The sequence below is a fragment of the Bombus vancouverensis genome, chromosome 1 (assembly GCF_051014615.1).
Source record: "Bombus vancouverensis nearcticus chromosome 1, iyBomVanc1_principal, whole genome shotgun sequence".
NCBI classification, from domain to species: domain Eukaryota; kingdom Metazoa; phylum Arthropoda; class Insecta; order Hymenoptera; family Apidae; genus Bombus; species Bombus vancouverensis.
This window is the reverse complement of record NC_134911.1, coordinates 7460084-7482603: the sequence shown is the minus strand read 5'-3', so window position 1 is coordinate 7482603 and position 22520 is coordinate 7460084. Positions and strand designations below refer to the sequence as shown.

General features: G+C 32.5%; 3 protein-coding genes across 6 annotated transcripts; 1 reads left to right on the top strand and 2 right to left on the bottom strand.

The window, feature by feature from the left end:
• Nucleotides 1-987: 987 nt before the first annotated feature.
• On the bottom strand, nt 988-16279 carry LOC117160645 (F-box only protein 33). The gene is made up of 6 exons (XM_033341523.2): nt 15848-16279; nt 15253-15347; nt 14602-15177; nt 14280-14531; nt 14007-14202; nt 988-13895 (listed from the first exon to the last, which is right to left on the bottom strand). Exons 1-6 carry the CDS (start codon nt 16115-16117, stop codon nt 13764-13766), a joined length of 1521 nt encoding a protein of 506 aa, XP_033197414.1. The 5' UTR covers nt 16118-16279; the 3' UTR covers nt 988-13763.
• A 1589-nt stretch (nt 16280-17868) lies between these two features.
• On the top strand, nt 17869-19568 carry LOC117160649 (uncharacterized). The gene is made up of 3 exons (XM_033341526.2): nt 17869-18482; nt 18680-18795; nt 18936-19568. Exons 1-3 carry the CDS (start codon nt 18171-18173, stop codon nt 19099-19101), a joined length of 594 nt encoding a protein of 197 aa, XP_033197417.1. The 5' UTR covers nt 17869-18170; the 3' UTR covers nt 19102-19568.
• On the bottom strand, nt 19508-22490 carry LOC117160646 (uncharacterized). 4 transcript variants are annotated; one of them, XM_076617313.1, is made up of 6 exons: nt 22295-22490; nt 21244-21371; nt 20739-21151; nt 20357-20680; nt 19870-20283; nt 19508-19798 (listed from the first exon to the last, which is right to left on the bottom strand). In XM_076617313.1, the coding sequence occupies exons 3-6, from the start codon at nt 21051-21053 to the stop codon at nt 19583-19585; spliced, it is 1269 nt and encodes a 422-aa protein (XP_076473428.1). In that variant the 5' UTR covers nt 21054-21151; nt 21244-21371; nt 22295-22490; the 3' UTR covers nt 19508-19582. The 4 variants fall into 4 exon arrangements, with proteins under 4 accessions (XP_076473428.1, XP_033197415.1, XP_076473431.1 ...); XM_033341524.2 differs by having other exon boundaries at nt 22299-22490; XM_076617316.1 differs by having other exon boundaries at nt 20739-21125; nt 22299-22490.
• Between the last annotated feature and the right edge of the window lie 30 nt (nt 22491-22520).

Here is a 22520-nt window from a genome sequence, read left to right as displayed (position 1 = left end):
GACAGTCGTCTAAACAAATCCACGTGCTTCTGCGCATTCCCTTCTCTTTCGAACTTACACCGGTAACCGCCAATCGAGCCACAGCTACCAAGTATTGGAGGGCATTTCAAATCGAACTGAGTTCAACTTAATACGCCGCCGACCGTGTGAATTAAGCCTCGTTATGTATGATGATGATCACGCTTGTTTTTTTTTTATGAACGATGTGTGATTGTATTCTTGTTAAATCTAGGCAGTTATGAAGTATAGGCAGTTTCTAATAATAAGATAATTCTTATCTTGTATTTTTTGTAATTGTATAAGACGTATGAAATAAATGTGTGATAATATTCAAAACAAAAACGATGATTTGACAAAACAAAAATTGTAAAAATAAATATATAGAATGTATCCTTCCTTTTTGTTAACAATGGATAGTTTATGCCTATTATAAAGATATTTTTTTATTACCAAGAAGAATTGGAACAAATTTATGAATAAATTTAATTATAAAATGACTATAACCATTGTTACTATAAATATAATATTTCTTAAAAACTTCCAATTTGATTCTGACCTTTACAATAATATGATTAATTAATGATTCATGATAATGCACAATGCAAATTTATTTTTCGATACTATTATCAAGAATAAGTTTCGCCATATATATTTACTTAAATTCTCATAATTATATACTTTGAACTTGAGAAAAAAGGGTTGACGAAAATGTTTCTGTTTACTTGGAATTTGACATTGGAACATCTAATAGCAGATAAATGATAATCGGATTAACTATCATAAGAAATTAAAAGTAACGCTGTAAAGCTTACATTCTCATTGGGAGAAACTTTCCAGAAAAAATAAATTTCATAACAGATTATTATAAAAAAATGATATTAATCACAAGTAAAAAGCTATTCAAATACAAATTTTTAATTCTAACTTTACTTTTCCTTATCAATTATCGATAGATATCAATAGGTACAGAGGCAGACACAACACAAGTCGCTTTATGCCATGCACAATTTATTAATCGATCGATACATTTTTAAAAATTGATTGATATTTGCGAAAACACTTGATTTCTATAATCAAAGAAGTAGTGTATAAATCATAGACCGGCGTACAATTCTACGGGATGTTGAAGTTGAAAGAATACTGATATTTGTTTTTCTTTTCTTTTGCGCGACGATATTAACGGTTTTGTATGTTACAAATGCTTGTTCGGAGGTTATGTAGTCCACGTACGAAAGAAAAAGATGAGGAACAACACAAATGGGCAGTCGTTAATGATCGTGGACAATTACAGCTGCGTTACAAATAATCGATTCTCAAATCGTTCGTGACAAATGTTCCAACGACCAATTCCAGTTCTTCTCCTCGAAATATACCTTTTCAGTGCAAAAAGGTACACTTTCAGAAACACGAAGATGGGAACTCTTCTGTCACGAATGATAGGAAAAGCTGGCGTTGTAGCTTGATCGGAAGGACAACAGGCGCAATACACGAGTATTTACAAATACACATACTTCGCTGCAACAGATTACAAAACGGATCGAGGAATAAAAGTACGTATTTTCAAAAAGGAACGTACTGTATGCGAATTACTTTATCATCATTCTATGTCGCTCAACAGGAGTGGGATAGACATACAGGCAAGCGGAGAATTCGACAAAAATCGGAATCTTTCACCATTTTAATGATATTATAAAAAATGTTAAATATCTAAAAAAAAAAGTTTTCTTCAAAAAGAAAATATTTCTCAAGTAAAGATATACATATAAATTTATATTTATATAGTTGATATTTCGATATTTGTTTATTGCCCGGCTTCCCTAATTTGTATGCATCTTTGAAGTGGTTTTACCGGAATACGTAAATGGAAAAACAGATAATATGGTGAACACACATGCGCGTACGTGTGTGTGTGTGTGTGATATCTACATATATGTAGTTCGTGCGCGGGTATCTCTACATATAATATAATATGTATATGCTTATAATAGTTCACTTGTAGAAACCTTTTATGAATACGTTTTGTATGTATGAAGTATTCTGAAATTTCATTACTGTAATGAAGTCCGATTATCATGACTACATTGGTAAAGCATAAAACAAGCTTGAAAATGTGCACAAAACCTACAAGTATATACATATTTCGTAAAGGTCACATGGTGTTTAAACAATCAATTTCAGTATTATTTTGGTATTATTTAATGTATTATTTAAATTAATTTAAATTAATGGATATTTTGTAACTTCTATATACATTTTCAGATTAATTTCAATAATTTTACCAATGCAATCATGACAGTTGTGTCTCGTTACAGTAATAATGAAATTTGAAAATGTTTTATGTAACAGATATAGCATGTACATAAAAGTTTTCTATACTAAATGTTCAAATATGGTAAGCTACTGTATACATGTCGAGATGTGTGTCGACTTTTCCGTTGTCCAATAATAATCCCGCCTACTTTGCCACTAAGTTGATCGCACGAAGAAGAGAATGTTACAAAATCAGGTACCACGTTGAATACCGACGAATGTATAGTCGGCTTCGCGAACGTTCCGAGGTTACATATATATATTTATATACACATCGATAGTCGGAATACATGTACCTGGGTATTAATTGCTCCAAACAAGCGTGCCTATCCTATACACTTTCCTTCTATATTACGTTCGTAAGGTAACCGTGAGGCACGATGGGTTTTCGTCTCGTTTTCCTTTTTCTGTTTCCCACATTGCCATGTGAACTACAGCGGAAACGAGTTTTTCACGTGCAAAAAACAGAGAAGTAGGACCGCGAAAGGTCGAAGACAGCGAACTTCATTTTGCAACGTTTATACGATATCAACATCAAAATGTTGCAACGAAAAATTCTCTCCCTATCTATGTGACTCGTGTCATGACGAATAATGGGGCATCGAACAAGTTCAATGCACTACCCGTTAAAAATGCTTTGTTGACTGGATTAACACGTTGACTACCGTGCGAATTTTATATTGTATTTTACGTTGGGAGCTGCAACACACCATAATTACATCTATATATACACAACATAATTGTGAATTTTTATGCGTTTACCTATAAGAAATTTGAAAGTTCAAAACTGCACAAAATGTACATAACATGAAAAAATATATAAAATGTTTAACGTATAGTGTTTTCTATAATATTTTGTAGGTAAAACAATTTTCTACCGAGGTTTTACTTTTTTAATTCTATTCTCAAAAATATAAATTTGCATAAAAATCCGGTCTAATCATAACATTGAATTTTTGAAAAATGTTACATACATTGTAATTGTGTACCTTCTTCTGATAACGTTATCTAAATCATTCACATTGTTGAAAATTTGCTAACCCATGAAACTTATCTTATCTTAATCATTCTAAAAAGTTTAGTAAAACGTGGGTCACCGATGACCACCGTGGCAGTTAACGTGTTAAGATCGACTTCGGGTTACATAGCTCTTTTGCATCTTCCACGATTCGTATCGATTCACTTTCCACGGCGTTCCATTAGGTTCATAGACTCTCCCGGTGCCGAAACGCGCGTTCTCGTAACGGTTCGCGGGAGGCAAGAATTTCGAGCCGATCGGCGCGTGCAGTAAACGCCCATTGGCGTTTGGTAGATATGGACAACGAATACAATAATGTCTCTTGCATCAAGACACGTCCAATCGTTTTGTACCTTACATATTATAACGCCAAAAGAATTGAATCTCTCGCTACGATACAGCTCCCTGAGTATCGTTTGACATATTTCGTAATATTTTCTCGATTACAAAAAATAATTACATAGTGACAAGTAGATTGCGGATGTTTGTGCACTCATAGAAAGTTTGAAGATGTCAAAATGCATACAATTCATGTAATATGTAAAAATACATAAGGCATCCAAAGTATAGTTAATCGTCATATCTAATATTTAGTGAGCGAAACAAATTTCTGTCAAACATCTATTATTTTAATTTTTCATAAACTTCCATGAAAATCCGCATTCTATTGAGAAGATGTTGGAAACTAAATAACCTCTTCATGGTTTACTATAGAAGTCGAATTCGTGACATGAGCTTAGTTTGAACACTAGACGTTCGGCAGCGAGAGTTTAACTGTACGAAGAGTAAATAACATCTGTTGTTCAGTGCATAGAAAAACGTATTTAGAAAAACGTAATGGAACTCCGCTTCATTTTCATTTTTAATCCGATATACAACAAGTTTCCTTTTCTTCTTCTCCGGATTTTAAAAACGTCGTTTAGTAAATAATAGGCGACTTTAATAATAGAGACACACCGATGTTTACGATACCACTCGTTCGCGGCGCTATGAGTTTCGATTACACACGGAAAACACGAGCGTAAATGCAAAGTCGGTTTTGTAATCGATTTGCCGAGTTAAATTCAAGCAACGACCTTGAGGACTCGAAAGAAACGTCTCGTAAGCATCGTTCACACACGCACGCACACATACACATTTTCTTTGTTAGCTTCGTATCATCAAATAAAATAGCTTGGAAAAAGAAAAACAATAGCGATTATAAGTATATATATATATATATTAATACGTAGAGATACATATTACATGGAGATTGGTTCCTTTTTAGACAATATTTCGCGACGAATCGCAAGTAACAGTAAAAGGAGACTTTCTTTGATTTTCTTCCTCCCACCCTTGCCCCTGTTTAAACCTTCATTGGATTTTTACCGCGTCAGCAAAAAATAAAGTTGTTCGCGTTACATTTGATTTATTCCCGCGAATCACACGTTGATACACTCTACGAATTCTTTAAATGTTATCTAAATTCGATTTTGAATTGATATCATGAAAGAAAGATTCGTTGGGAGAACCAAAAACAGTAGGACACCATATAAAGTGATAAAAAAATTGCTACTGCCCTTGTATAACATAACTTAGAAAATAACAATGAAAGCGAAATGAAATACTTTTTAAGGAAAGAGTGCCAGAAAAAACGTTTACAATAAAGAAAATACAAATCTTGACACTAAAGAAAATTTAACCGACGAAAAAGCTACTAATATTCAAAAAGTGACGTCGAAATTAATTTTAAGTGATTCTGAGAGTGATAAAATTTTAACTTCATCTACACTTTTATTTTAAGTTACGTTCCATACATATAGTAAAGAAAACTTTACTGTTTCAAAATAAATTAACTATTACCTTCTATTATATTAAATAAAAAACTTTTTATTTAACTTTAACTTTTTACGCTTTCAGTCTCTAATACAGAACGTATCTTCCGTGTTATAGCGGGTCCTACTGTACTTGGAAAATAAAACGAATAATTCGAATATAAAGTTGAAATATCAAAGAAGAAATAAGCGTATCGTATTGTATTACGCGTGTCATGTTCTTTCTTCCGAGATATCTTGAAGACGTAAAAACCGTCGAAATACGAATTAGAAATCAATGACTTGAGATTGGAGAATGCCATCAACAACGCGGAAGAAAATAATGGAACAGGTGCACTAGACAGGGCTCGCTTGACGCGTTTAGATATCGCACGTTCAGTCTCGAAAACAGCAAGTCCAAACACCGTTGCATTCATCTTTCTAACGCGATACAACATCGAGTCACTGTTTTTACGCATTTAACTCGATCGAAACATTATTCAACTACACACATATATGTCGTACTATTATATGTATAAACATTAACCTCTGAAACACCGAGATTACGAAAAAATCAATGCTCGACCGGAGAACGAATTCTTCGCTCGAGGTATATGTATATATTCAACTTCATTTTTCTTTCTCCTTTTGTTGAACATATTTGGAGAGAACATTTACAAAGTTATACGTAGTTTTTTTTCTTTTACAATAGTGTATCGAATTCTACGTGAGAAACTTCCAAGTGCACTAAATGGGTTCGAAACACGTTGTGCCTACGACGACTAAAAAAAGTGTGACAGAGGCCACGATTTTATCCGTGGCATTCAACATGGTAACCATCGTGTTTTTTCGGTCTATCTCTCCCTTTGTCTGAAATCACGCGAAGAGAATGTCCGATTTAACACTTTAACTCGCACGCGGTGGACGTGTAGCACGCGTACATTGCACTGTTAAAAAACCGCGGCGAAACCGATTAAACTATTAACCGCAATGGAATCGTACAATATACGCCGTTAAACGCGTCCTTATAAGGAAGAATTAGATAGACTTACACCCGAAGTACGCAATAGAAGCGATATTTCTATGGACATGCCCCCCCGCGGAACGTGGTGAAATTAACCGATTAAGAACCAAGCAGAAAAATAATGTGTTGAAATTGTGTAAACCAACATTATTATAAAGCACAAATAAGGTAAATTATTCTCCCCATCGAGAGAATTTCTACAATTTGAACAAAATAATTTATCATATAGTAATATAAAACACTTTACTTTTCTTAAATCTTACAAAATTATAGGATTTACGTATATATATGGAAGAAAAAATGGCAACGAAAACAATATCTTCTTTGTCTGTAAGTGAAACTTCTTTTTATAGTTGTAATGTGCATTGGATGAAATTTAATAATATAAGTTGTCTAAATAGAAGTTACAAATATAAGAGATTACGTTAACCCAACTTTGGTCCTTAATAGGTTAAGTATTAACTGGACGAAAAATAGATCAAATCCCTGAATATAATAGAAAATGCAAATTTTTATATCGACGCGATATTGCACGAGAGAATCGATCTATATCTCAACAGAGAGATTAAACTAAACGCTATCTCGTAACGCACTACTAAACTATACATTATTTTGTCTCGTTAAATATGGAACGCTGACGCGACACCGATGCAAGCTCGCTTCGATGAGAACGAAACCGATTGAGCACTGTTTTACGTTGAAATGTATATTTGGATCATCAATACGAAACGATCTCGAGCGTTTCTTTTTTTTTCTCGGAATAAAACATCAGCGAACGGTGAATTCCGGAGGCGCTATGGCATCGAGAGCCAGGGAAATATGTTCATATGACGCGAAGCGATAATTCTATACTCCGCTGAAAAATTTTTCGAGCGTTACGCGGTTAATAACGTGTCAAACGTGTCAAGATAACGTTATCCCACCGGCGAACGATCTTTCATGTGCATTCTTGTAAGTATTTTAGTGCATGGGATATTGTTAATTGTAACTGAGAAAATGCTACAACGGTTTTGAGTTTCGTACTTTCTCGACTATTATCGACGGGGAGAATGACCCGACACATCGTAAAACGTAAAAACTAAATCAAATTTGAACGATCCGGCATCAGGGTGATCGTTGTTCGGCGCGTTGTTGAGACGCGTCATTTAAAGCCCTATCTCCACTGAAGCGACAACAGTGAACTTTGCATTGCTGTTCCTGTCTTTTGAGAAGGTCGCTGTTTGTTGTCAAATATTGCTTCAGCGTGAACAAAATATTTTTGTAATGTTGCTGTTCGTTGAAAATATTTTGGAACATGCAGTAATAAAGGGCGAAAAACAGTTCCTCTTTCTTGCCTCAGTGCAGACAGAGCTTAACGTTATTCAGTTTAGAAATCCCAATTTAGCAAACACGATGACCGTGATTAAAAATCCTTAATCACATCGTATGTGTTTTCCTTCTCCTCTTTCCTTCTTTCGTACAAATTTTTTCTTTTCTTTTTGGTATATATGCATGCGTCTATAGAGCTAGGACTTCAATTAATTCACGAACAAATATAACACGGCGACGTTTATTTTGGGCCCGGTCATGTTTGTTTTCTTTTTAATTTCTTCATTTTTTTACTTCGCAAATGTTTCTCTCTTCTTTTATTCTCATGGAAGATACTTTATCGGCGGAGTTCGTTCCGCCTTATCTCGCGATCCAACGATAAAAAATAGCTTGCTCGCGTTTTGTTACTTCAGCCCTTATTAACTTATATACAAATATAACGCTGCGTTTTGGTAAATATCCTTCTAAGCACTTGTTACGTATCGAGTGAGGAGTTACGGAATATCGTTTCTCTCTCCTTGTCGTCTATGTTGGTTGTTGCACAGTGCGGATTCTCGAACAAACCTCAAGACGATTCAACTTTTATAGTGAAATAGACGGCGGTAATAAAATAACCGAGAATATATATATATAGTAACGTTACGTAAAATTATTAACCCGCGTTTTTCATGTTATCTATCGAGTTTATCGATCTACATGTGTCGTTCATTGTTTATCTATATATAAATGTGTGTGTGTATATATATATATATATATACACACACTATATATATATATATGTATATATATATATGTATATATATATACACTATATGTATACACTATATGTATATATATATATACATATTATGTATACATATATATATACATATATATATATACACACACACGACGTTTGAACGATACCATTTACACACATACTATAATATTTCCTTGCCTTTCGCGAAAGTTTTATCCTGTTTAGTTTCTTCATTCAATGCAGAACCATCCTTTCCAATTTTTACATTTTTACCGTTACGTTCCATAACGCCCGCCTCGTTCGATTGGAATGGATTATACACGTACTTGTAAATTATATATAATACATATCTATATATCTATATAACTATATATATATTATATAAATATCTGTGTATGTATATATATTATATAGATAGATAGAGAGATAGATATATATATGTATATGTAAAAAAAGACAAGAAAAGAAAAACGTTACTGGTGCTGTGTTTGAAAAGCGTTTTACAATCCCATAAAACAGAACGAATCATCTAACAAACTACATACATCGAACCGAATGCCTTGAACACCTTGTTCGTGTGAGATGAGTTATTCGTAATGCCGGCTTCGTTCTATCGTACTTAAGCAGTGTAAAATATTTTTTTTTCTTTTCTTTAGGAACTTATAATACTACTCGTGGTGTACGACGTCCTGACTTTATGCCGAGTTATCATGTGGGCATGATGAAGGCGGGTTTTTTTAGTTCTTAGTATAGTTCCATGATCTTTGCGTAGCTTCGAATACAATTGATGGAAATACACATATATATGTGTACGTCGATTGCGGATAGATCATTAGATCTTTTTACAGAATCAACGCAACAACGACTATTCTTTGCTTGAAATTAATCATAGTACTAAATTAACTATACATATGTATATATATGTATATATACTACAGCGTTGCGATACTATATAACCGACAGTAGCGTGGAATGTCTGGTTCGCTTAAGTAACGTTCTATATAGTTTAGTATGGTATGGCTTTCCTTATTACTCGAAGAATCGCAAACATCAAGAACCCTTCATTAGTTATCCCCATCGGTCGAATGTTTCTCGTTGAGATAATAACGCGAGCGTTCATCGAAGCCCACATGACGATCGAATGCGCTCGCTCCTTAAACAAGGATACGACAAGACGGTAACCACTACAATAGTTAGACCGGGCTATCTCGTCGAAAGACAGTCTCCATCTGTCGATTAGTCATACGCACGACGAATATTATTATTTTCGCACAATAGATCTTCTAAAAGCACTTCTATACACATTTTGTTTTTCTTTTGTAGGAATTGCATGTCTTGCGTATCATTTCCCTAATACACGTAGGGTTCCGTCTTTTACCTATATTATTCCTCCCTATTGTGTTGCTTTTTGTTTTAACGTTTTTTCCTACTTTAGCTTTTCTTATTATATCATTTAACGCGCGCTTGTTTTTTCTCACTTCCTTTCTTTCGCCACCTTTTCTCTCTCTCTCTCTCTCTCTCTCTCTTTCTCTCGAGCACCCTTTCTAAGATTTTATGTTTTATCACAGATGTTTTGTTCTCGATTTATCGCCTCCCCTTTTGTATCTATAGCCCACTCGGTAATAACGCTAGCAGGAGAACATTCGCCTCGTTATCTCTCTCTTTATGCTTTTCCGTGAACACGTAATCGCCGCGTTACTTCTATTATTTTCTTCTCGTATTCCTCTTTTATTTTCCCCTTCAATTTTTTTGTCTTTATATGTTCTCTCGCTAAGCCGAAATGATATTATGATCACAGCTCTCGTCTTGCCATTACGCGCAAGAATACACGATTCACACTAAGGCCTGCCTTAGTACAAAAATATACATTCGCTTCTTAAAAAATAGATCTTAGCATTCTGTACTGGCTAGCGTTCGTTTGATATTTTACAGTATTTTGATTCTTGGCAGGCTGTCTTATAGGTTAGTATTTATCGGCTACGAGAACCATCCTCGAGTGAGCTTTCGTTATTTCTTCCTCTCTCTTTCTCTTCAATGAGACGCTTATCCGATCTAAACACTAGCTGATGCACCACCCCTTTGTTTCTTTTTTTTACATTTTAATTATTTTTTTTAACGACTCGCATATTCATAAATTGATGTCCGCGTGGGTCAATCAGGGGGCGAATCGACGAGGGCCACGAGCTAAGACGGAAAGCTAAGAGACCTAAGAAAGGAAAGACGAGCAACAATCATCGAGACAAGCGTTATCGACAATAGGTAAAATCGATGTGAACAAATTCGTTCCGACGCGATTCGCGAACGATGCTTTCCGTTTAGTCGGGATCGTCCTTGTTTTATGAATATGAGGTCGGACGTTGGCTAGACGTGCGGACCGCCTAACTGTGGTTATACCTTTCCCAGTAGGTTCAGTCTTATGCTTGGTTTGTCATTCGCGTTTATATCGATATATATGCGTATAGTTGGGTTGTGTCCATTTGGTTAAGCGACCGCACGAATACCGAATTGTCTTCTTCTTCTATATGACTTTGTACACAGGATTCGCAGAGATGGTACTACGTGTCACCTGACATTTGTTTGTTTGCTTGCTATTTTTACTCATTTGGATAACTTTCGTTCTTACATCCGAACGCATATCTCATCTTCTCTCATTTAAATTTCATTCCCTTTCATACGTTATCATTATTTTCGCAACGTCATATGTTCTTTCACACTGTTCTCTCTCTCTCTCTCTCTCGCGCTCTCTCTCTCTCTCTCTCTCGACTCACACGTCGGGCACCGCGCCCGCGAGTATACTGTTTATGCGGGACTTCGTTTGATTAAAAAACAAAAAGAAAATAATATTAATAATAATAATAGTAATAGTAATAAAAACGACAAAAATATATACGAGGAATAAAAAAAGAAAAGAGAAAAAGACTTCGTAAATAACATCTGGCCCGTCCGCACAACGTCAATGGTCGGCGAACAATAATGAGTTCGCGAGAATGTTTTTTCTATATATAAATAATGAATAACCGTCGATTCACCATTTTGTAAAAATTTGCTGATCTCAAAAAATACACGCACACGGAATACGAAATGAAAGGGCATGAGTTATACCTTAACTTGTCAGTCATTTTTTGGCGAGAAACAAGCAGGTGTTGCAGCAAATCGCCGAAAAATGTCCATTAAGGTGACTATGATTAGTATTCTTCAGTGGTGGCTGTCGCGTATCAAATTTTTTTCGGCAGATTTATCCTTACCGCGACTCAGGTACATGCGATACATGTTAACCCTCGCTTGGCGGTCGCTGGATCATTTCTGACTCGAGCATCAAATATTTACTTTATAATGACAAAACAAAATGGTGAAAAGAGTAAACAAACACTCGTTAACTTGACTTTACGTTAACTCCATTTGCTTCGTAGTGAAATGGCGTGCTATAAGATACTTTCATAATCTATTTTCTTTAGTTATAATTTACTATAATTCTATCATAATTATTATCTTTATTATTATAGTCGATCATTTCTTGAGTTTTCTTTTAATTTGGAAACACAAATGGTAAGATCTAACTGTTTTGTTTGTATAGAAAATAATAATAATAATAACAATAACAAGAACAACAACAACAACAACAATAATAATAATAATAATGAAACTGAATTGCATGGATCAGAATTTATCTAGCTACCGCCGTTCGCGAGTTCGAGGGTTAAGGCCCATTCATTTTGTATAACAGTTTTAAATTGTTTAAAGTAATAGTTTTTTCATTATTTGTGCCTAGCTCTCAATCGATTCATTTTTGTCCTTTTTTCTTTCTCTCAGATAATCCGCTATATATTGCTTTTCCCTTTATCTCACTCTCCTTTCTTTCTTTCCTTTTTTTTCCTTGCATTAAATTCGGGCGCAACTCCGCGATTTCTGCGCGTGTCCAATATTTTAAACGCATGGATGTATATGTACAGAACCACATATAAAAAGCAATAGTACACGTGACTACAAGTACACGACGATATAATAATTATACAAGGACTCGAAAAAAGTAAATAACCTTTCAGAATAATAAACTGTATAAGAGTGCTGTTTTGGTATTGTTCTTTGTGTTTGTAAATCGTTTTCTTTCATTTTCATGTTTCTTTTAAATCTTCGAAATCGTCATTATTAATCGCACGACAGAAATAGATGCATGTGGCATCTGAATATTAACGTTTAAAGTTCGATAGATAATACAGATATACATACATATACACATACACAATTAGCAGCTAATTCCTCTGATTTGTTTTTTATAGATAAACCTATAATTGTGTTCGTTTTCAGCGGTCGCTAAGAGCACGGTGAAAAGACGGTACTTGGAGGTCGCACAGTTCTTCATTAATATCATCGATATTCTCTTTCTTTCTTTCTTTTTACTAAGGCGACACGCAAAAGTTGTGTGTTTGCTGTGTGTCTAACTGTCTGTACCACCAAATCAACCGCACTCTTCTCGGCACACATTCATTTAATATTTGTACAAGAGCGTCCGATTGGTTTTGGTATTAAAAATAACCTCGGATCGCTGTTCGACTTCTTATACTTCTGAGTGCATCTTTTGTTTTATCGCAACTCAATCGCAAACTCTCTTTTTACGAAGTCCAACATATTTTATTTTTTTTTCGTTTAGTTACTTTTTCTTACACTGCATGCTCTTGGCGCTCGCTTCGATCTAAATTTCCCATAGAATTGGAAAAATATTTGTTAACATATTTCTACTTACATACATTTGGAATTTCGTTACGCTTTCCAGTGGAACATCGTGAGATCGGTTCTTTCTCTCATCTAGTCTTGTTCTTCTTGTTTCGCGTTGATTTTAATTGGTAGTATTCCCTTTCACACACATTCGAAATTATTTTCCCGTGATATCAACAGGTATACGTCACATCGAAGGTCCGTTTAGGTGAGACCTTGATCGTCTTGTAATGCTTTCATTCTTAATATCTATCAAGGATATTATTACACTCGTATATTACATATGCTTTTTTTCTCACTAATATTCATCGATGAGAGGAACGATCACTAATTGTTATTATCTCTCTTATTTTGATCGTTTTGGGATCACCACTGTTAGCAATAAAACGTTATTGCACCACAAATGATTTTTCGTAGGAAAAACCAACGAAATACTTTGATATTCGTTTCGATAAACAAAAATAGGGGGTGATACGTACTTAATTTAGGTACCTCATCGCGGACTCAAGAAAGACATATTTTAACTATAGCTTATCATATCCTCATAAGAACTAATAAAATCATTATAAAGGAGAACTTGTGTGCGTTTTTACCCTCGCTGTTTACACACTGGAACTGTGTGATCCTTACCTGATAGGCAACATATCCATCAACTACTGATTTTAAACTACGAATTTACACATGTCCACCGTTTGATGTTACATCCATAGTTCTCGTAAAAACAATTCTTATAGAAAAATAAAGGATATAACTTTATAACTTTACTTCTGAGAGTGTAGCCCGCCCAGAAATTGTTGATGATGTCGATTAGTAATGTATGGTATCGGGGAGTAATATTTCCTTGGTGCAAATAAAAATTTACTTTTGGTCTTGGAGGACCAAAGGCATGATAACTTCCCTGCTATCACCTTCGAAAGGATTTTTAACAACTGCAGGTAAATCTTCATCGCTCAATGGTTTCCACTGGTTCCCCATTATTTCTTTTATTTCCTATATAATTAAAAACCAGTTAAAAAAAATAATTTGTAAAATAATTTAGTAATAGTTTTGTTAAATCAAAATCTATATTTAGAAATATCAATATTGAAGATACAGACTTACATGTGTAATAGTTTCAGACTTATGCCAAGATTCAACATCAGTTGCAATGAATCTCTGTGCAAATACTAACGACTTAAGCGTATTTCCGCGTAGGCGTGCAATAGCCAACAAATTTTCTTGATGATATCTGTGGCCTATGAATACAATTTCCACAAGTTTGGTACACTTCCATGCAACTAATACTAGTGGATCAGGGCTGCAGCAGAGTATTAAATTTATACATTAATAAAAAAGTTAAAGAGTAAAATTATAACATAAAATAATGCATCTTACCTATGAGGATCATTTGGGTCATATGTTGCTGGTATGTTTTTTGCTGAAGGTTGTACTGAATCGATCCATATTAAAGATTTTAAAGTAAGCGAATACCACCTGGATAATCGATGCAATACTCTAATATTAAACTTCTCACAAAATAGTACTTTTAAATGTGTAAGTGGCATGGAAGGACGAAGTATATTTGTATCTAATTTTTCAATACCAACATAAGAATGTAGAAGATTTAGTCGCAGCTCGCATTTCGGACTGAAATTGAAGCAACGTAATAAGTAATTTTTCATTGCATTAAAATAATGATAAATTAACTAATACTTACTTCTTTTGAACAAAACTTTGCCAACTACCATCAGTTGTTTCCGTAAACTGATAATGCCAACCATGCACATGAATTACAAGCCTTTCCATCGTACCACTGTCCAATGCCTTTAGCAAAGAATTGGTTAGGAACTCATAATCCAATGTTAAAATAGACAATCTAGCAAATGAATCAAACAGATGTCCATAACCAGCATTGAAAATGTTAAAATCATCAGGATCATCCTTAACAGATGCCAAAGCAAGAGTTGTCAAGTGCTTTGCCTGGTAGTTACGCAGATGTATCACAATTTGTCTGGCACTTCCTATTAAATCTTCTATGCATCCCAGACTTAGAGCTTCTAAACGATTGGATTTCTTTATAATGCTTATAAGAGAAGAAACCAATGCTTTAGTGCATTTTGAACCATCTTCATATTCGAATGTACTATTGATAGGTTCCAAAAACAATTTACGAAGTTGCCTATTATATCTTAGCTTTTTCAAGAGGGCTAACGTTTCTTTTGCACAATAATTTGATATATCACAGATGATTGTAACTTCTTGCACACTAAGTTCGAAATTGTTTGCCAGGCATCTAAAAAAAAATAAAGTAAGAAGTAGAATCTTAAATGTTTAAAAATTTTACACATGTATAGAAAACTTTACATACTTAGTCCATGATACACTGTCTTCATCTTTCAAGACAAATGTGATCTTTTTCCAAAAATGAGGATGAAATAGAGCGCATCTCCAATTTTTGCACACCTATGCAAATTAATTTGAATAAATCATTTCTATTAAACAAATCTATAAAATCTGTGATATCCAAACACATATGATATGATATATGATATGATAAACAAATGATAAATATGTAGTACATATATTTTAAGAGTACCACAGTTCAAAACAATTCAGGTCTTATATTAAAACATAAAAACCTTTAAAGGATGATTTCAAAGGCTAAGAATGGAAACATATGAAATTAATATTCAACTACTGTTTGATAACTAATTTTTTGTAAGTTTTTAAATAGTTTCTCACTTGTCTTTTTTCTTTATTTGGCTGTATAAAACAATAGAACTATCAAATAAAATGAATGCTTAAAATTAATATTCAGAGTATATAATAAACAGAACAGAGTGAGAGAGGGGGGAGAGAAAGAAAGAGAGAGAAAATAAACCTCAACACAGAGAGTGGTTTAATTACCCACTGTGTTGGTCAGAATTTAAACGGCCTTGAGGGGGAAAAAAATTGAAGATTACCTGGGAGGCTCGTAACCGGCAGTTGTATGGTAAATATGAGAATATTTCCTGTAGAATGATGCTGGGAAGGTTATTCCAGCACAGATTATTGTCCTCTTGCGCCATTTCTATCGAACGATTTGCATCATTGTAGGACGAACAGCTGTTTGCATTTATCGAAGACAGCTGCTCCTCGCACTTTTTTGACACTGCCTTCTCTGTCGCGTCGCTCTCCATTGGATTTTTTAACTGTTCCAAATATATAACATCCCCATTTTCAGCATGTATCATGTTTAATCTTATTATTATCAAACCTATAATCCTTCACTTCTTTTCCTGGCAAATCCTTCGGACTCAGCCACCCGTTTCTTCGAGGTGAGCCCCCTCCACGAATCAAAATAAGAGCCCTGACGTGTATTGCGCTCTACTCGTTAACTTCCAACCACTCCAACTGCCGTTCGCGTACGTATGCTTGTACGCATGGTACGCGTCAAATTCTTTCTTCTGATTGGCCAACGACTACGCATGTCAACTGTGTACTCTTTTCGTGATATATAATGTTTGTGTTTGACACACAGTCATTTGACATTGTACATAAAGCCTGGTTCCATGTTACAGATAACTTTTTATTTAACATCTTTTACTAGACCAGAGTGGTCCACATAAACAAGTTTTAAGTTTTCAGAGAAGTTCTATATAAATAATTTAAAATTAAATTTTATAGATTTACATTTTTGGGGATTCGAATGAAAAGTACGAATTATTTTGTAATGATTTTTTTGTACAGTTTATATGAATAAAACTTACGTTTTCATATACATTTTTAAAGAAAAATTATACAAATTTTAGATTAACTACCAGTTATCAATGAAATGAAAAATATGTAATTTGTATAAGTTAGATAGAGATAACTAACGTTAAAATTGCACGCTGCCTTATATTACCGTTTTGATATTTGATGACAGTTCCTATCGATTACATTAACGATACTATATCATATTAAGAACGTAAACTGTAGCATTACAAACAAAATAATAATATTATAAATAAATATAACTGTATAGAATATAGTGCAATTTAAAAATTATAATTTTAGAAAAATTTTGGTAACAGAAGTAGAACTTACAATATTAGTTAGTAGACTTTAACATATCTTTACTTGTACTAAAAGTGTATTTTATATAAACAGGTATAATCAGGGAGGAAATTTTCTTTCTAGTATAATAAATCTATTTCTTCTGGTCTTTTTTTTATGTCGATTCGAATAATTCGATTTCGAGTGAATATTGAAAATATCAAGAAACTTCTTTCTCATAAAACGGAAAATAAACTTAAATAAACATACAATAATTCACAAAAGTATTCGGATACTTCTAAGAAATTTTCATGCATATATTATACAAAATATTTTGGAATTTCATAAGTACTGTAACGTGACACGAATATCGTGATTGTGTTGGAAAAATATGAAGTAGATCTAAAAATGTAATATAGAAATTACAAGATATTTATTTGAAGCATACATATCGCAAATATTATTAAAATATTTGAATAGTCAATTATTTATTATATCAATAAGCCACAATATTTAGTGAGACCATTTCTAGTACTAACCGTACATTTAAGATTACTATTCATGCTATATACTATAATTGTTTATTAAGTGTATATTTTCAATAAATTTTTTGTAATTTATACATACATTTTCGAATCGGTTTCAAATTTTATTACTATAATAATAATAATAGTTGTGTCTCATTACAGTGCTGACGAAATTTCAAAAAATATTCAGAAAAAAATTCTATAAGTATTCGAATACTTTCGTAAACCTCTGTATATGTCCATATAAATACGTGTCGTGATGCTCTGTAATCTGTATTTAAATCATCTCGCTGGAATACTGTCTATAGTAATATATGTATGTATGTTTGGCATATGTGCCGATGATTATGAAAGTGACCTAAGACAAGAATCTAAAAAAAATGAGTTTATCACTTATTTTGCGATGCGTTTATTTGCGTAACAATAATTTGAAACCATCTTTGCGAAGTACCGTTGAATTGAGTCGATCGTTGTGTCGTTAAACAAAATTCAATTCATGCGTCAAGCGCAAAACTTTAAATATGTATCTCGAAATGTATCGAAAAAAATATATGACTTAGGCCACTTTCATAATCACCGGCATATATACGAGTGTACCGCGAAACAGCGATTGAAGTTAAAACGAGAGTTGAAACGTTAGTACTATAAGCCGGGTCAACATGGAACCCGTGATTAAACGTCAACGTATAGTGCTGCGCTGTTTTCCTTCTTAGAATTTTGTTTTTACAAATGACACGGAACAATGACACGCTCAAAGATCCAGATGATAAAAGTTTTTATATTTCTGTTGATCTTTCTATTAGAACGGAGCGCAGTATGTGATGGAAGTTTTAGGATAAACAGGGTTGTACCTGAATCAACGTCGCTAGATAAAGATTTTGTAATTCCGAAAAAAAATAACGCACAGACTTCTGTAAATGAAGAAAAACATCAACAAAATGCAGTCTTACCTGGTAGCACACCGATTCTCGAGGTTAACAAAACTGTGAATAATATAACCTCAAAACAGTCAGATGGTAATAAAACTGCACATATTACAGAAACAAGGAAAGAGGTTAGTGCTTGAAGTTTATCGAACAACAAAAATATAAACATTTCCTTGGAGTGATGTTTCTTTTAGTTTCTATCACTGTCTTTTGAATTTTGCAGTATATCTAACCAAAATGGGTTTGATTTCATGTACCTAGACATTTTAAAAAATAATTACAAAAGCTCTACTACTAAATCATTAATAATGTGAATTTTCAACAGCATGTGGGTGAAGGACATGCAACTTCTTTAAATGCTGGAGCTCTGAAGCGTGGTTTTTTTGTGTTTGTGGGGCTAAGTGTTCTTGTCTTGGCCTATATCGTGTTCCGTAGCTTTAGGTATATAGCATTTATTATGAGATTGAATTTCTCCTTTGATCATTAAATTTTAGATGCTTTGGAATCAGTAGTTACTGTTTTCAGCCTAAGTTGATGACTTAATTTTTGATTAAATATTTTCTTCGTATGTTATTTCATAGGTTAAATAAAACACGTGCCCAAATGGTCAGAAAATATGGTATTCTTGCACATAGACAAGATGTTGAGATGCGACCTTTGCCGTTAGATGAGGAAGATGATGAGGATACTACTGTTTTTGATGCCAGTAATGTTTTAACAAATAATGTTCAGCATCAAAATTTATAAGAATAATTGGCAGGAGGTACGCTGATTATTTTGTCACACAAATTTACAGTTTATGTAAAAATACTTTTCCTAAATGTGATGCTATTTAACAATCAAAATATACATCACGAATTTCTAGTATTCTTTCATATAAAATTGCTTGCTTTTGTGAAATTGTAACATGAAATATTCATTCATAGATATACTCATAGTTGTGAATTATATTTTCTGGCAATAGATGTTCTTTTATAAATGAAAATGAAACGACCTTATAAAACTTTCTTAATTTCTTAACCTAAATAAATGATAAGAAAAGAATTTTAAAACACTCATTATTCATAAAAGAATGAATAATGAATATCTATATCTACTCTTATACAAACTATATTTTACTTAAACTGTGTTGTTATAATTGAAATTATACAAATACAGATTGTCTATATTTTATTTAATGCTACACATTTAATAAATATTATGTATAAAATATACTTGTTTGTATGATTTAGAAAAATCCTTTTTCAACAGCATGTACAACAATATTTGCTAGTTTAAGCCTGCCCTCTTTTGTTTTAATGTATGATAATGTCCATATATCAGCTATATCTATTCCATTGTCATCTTTTATAAGATCTAAGTCAAATGCCTCAGACTCATCCAGTAAAGCCATTGGAATTATTTCCATTGCAAATATCATACCAAATACAAATTGTTCTTTTACCTATAATTAATTGATTTATGTGTTATTACTGAAAATTGTCACATTTACTGAGAAATATGAACACAATTTACCTCATTCATAAACATGTCCCATGAATATATGTTTCGAGGATCAGATCCAAGTAAAGTGATGGTATTGAATAGTTCGTTGTAATAAAATTGTAATAATATGTCAAATTTTTCATCCCAAAGTGCTTTATCAGTGCAAGAATAAAAAGTAGTTGAGAGATCTAAGACTGGGCTGGCACATCTTGCCAGTTGGAAATCAAGTATTAAAGCTTCATGTTCAGTTATTTTCCGGATCATATAATTTGGGATCCACGAATCACCTTGACTGACAACAGATGTTGAATGATATTTACGATTGCATAATTCAATTGCTTTTTGAAATAAATCCTGAACTTTATAAGACTTCAATCTTTTTTCCGCTTCACTATCAGGATATTCTATAGCTAAGGCATTTTTAGTAATGTCTAATATCTTCTCCTGAAAATAATTAATTAACATCATAATATCCTGCAAAGTTAAACATGGAAAATTATAAGATTAATAACCTTACATGGAATCTCTTGTACCAATTCCAATGTTCATTACTATAGTATGTTTCATGCAAATACTCTACAATTTCCCTAAATTCATGTGGATTTTGATCTTTGAATGCAAGAGAAACTGCATGAAATCTTGCTATACTTTTTAAAATCATCTTGAATTGCTCTTCATCTAGAGAATTTTGTCTACCTATTATTTCATAACCCAAAAAAGTGACATCCTCCAATGCTATAAAATCATTTTCACCATCCATAACAGAAGCAAAATGACGTGGAATGCATAATGCTTGAGGTTGATTTTTTTCTTTTACAAACATCTCGAATTTTGGAATTATCTAAAAAATATCTTAAATGAATGAATTTTATGAATGAATGAACTAATCATCTTTTTACCTTTGTATAAAATAGAATCTCATTGCTAAAAAATTCTGCACTTCTGTATGTCTTTCTTCTACCTTTATTCTTTGGTAGAGCTTTAACCACCAAACCAACTTGCACTTTTTTTCCATCTACCGTACCAGTGACTTTAATCTTATAAATTGTTGATAAATAATTGTCCCCAATGGTACTTGATCCACCGAATTCCCAACTCAATACATTCACTTCTTTTCCATTATGCACGGTATATAATATATCTTGTAATGTTTTCTCAGTAAAACAAGCACTTACTTCCTTTAATTTTGCGTGATCTTTATTGGTACTTGCCATAATTTTTGAAATTGTTGGAAAGAATATTCTTTTGGAATCTTCTCATAGAAATCTGAGTTGATATCGAAGTCCCTTCAAGAAGAAGTAGTTCTATTTATCTGGTGGTATCAATAATTTTTCCATTACTTTCCTTACACATAATGATAAGCAATTTAACAAAATCTATTTATCTTATCACAAGAGTACTTACAGATCTATTATTTCTGATTTAGTTGTATTATTCCTTTTTGTATGATGTTATAAATTTATTTAAATTGTTATTTATTTAAATTGTTACTTCATTGGAGAGAAAAAAATATGCTCTTTTAATATCTTTTTCTGTAATATGAATAGAATATAAGGTCAATAAAAGGATTACTAGAATAATTGAAAATTATGATAGACAAGATATATTCAATTCTTTTAATATATAACCAATATATAATACAGAAGTCAATTTTACTTTTGTATTAAAAGTTAATAACTTAAAAATATATCTTACATTTTTCGAATTTAGAAAGATTTCTATATATGTATACACTAATTTATATGACCCTGTCTATAAAAATCTAGTGCATTGATCAAAATTAATTTGAAAATATATTTTAAAAATTCCTTATTGTAAATAGATATTAAAAACAGATTACATATTTCTCAAATAAATTAATGACTTTTCTTGAAACAAAAATTTATATTGTGTATACATTTATAAGCGTATGTATAATTTATTTATTATGTAATATTTTTTATGAAATACTAATTTATGAATTACAATAAAAAAGTAATTTATGCAATTATGATAAATTAAAAAAAATCGATGAGGAATTTTAGCTCCTTTTCATTTTGTATGAGTTGACTATAGATATAACTTATAGATAACATTTAGTATATCAAAGAAGAAGTGTTGTTACAAATTTACTATATACATAGGTACATCTTTTACTCTATAAAATTTGTAAGTTCATGAAAACTCTTCTATTATTATATTTATTTCCTTAACTATACTTCAATACCTTTCTACACGAGTGAATATAAACAATTGAATTATAAAACTTTACACATAATAAATTAAATACTTTTGGGCTGTTTTTATGGAAAGCTCACTATCATTGAATAATGAACGAGCTTAAACGCATTAACATGTTAATTCAATCCACTAATCGACTAGTCTATTACTAAAATGCCATAATTTTGATCATCATGCTATAGAAATCTTTTAATATCTTAATTTATTACGTCATACTAGAGAGGAAATATTATACCTACAATACCAATATCAATAGCGTATTAGTATTTTGTCAATACGGGTTTGTACACCTATAATTTAAATTCCTTCCAGTAAACCATCCGATTTCCTAAAATTGGACATATCATAACAACAATCTCATTATATACTGTATCAACAAAAATATCTATATAATTCAAAAACTGAATTTTATTCTTTGTCATTAGCACATAAAATCGTAATATAAACTGTGCCTAAAAAAT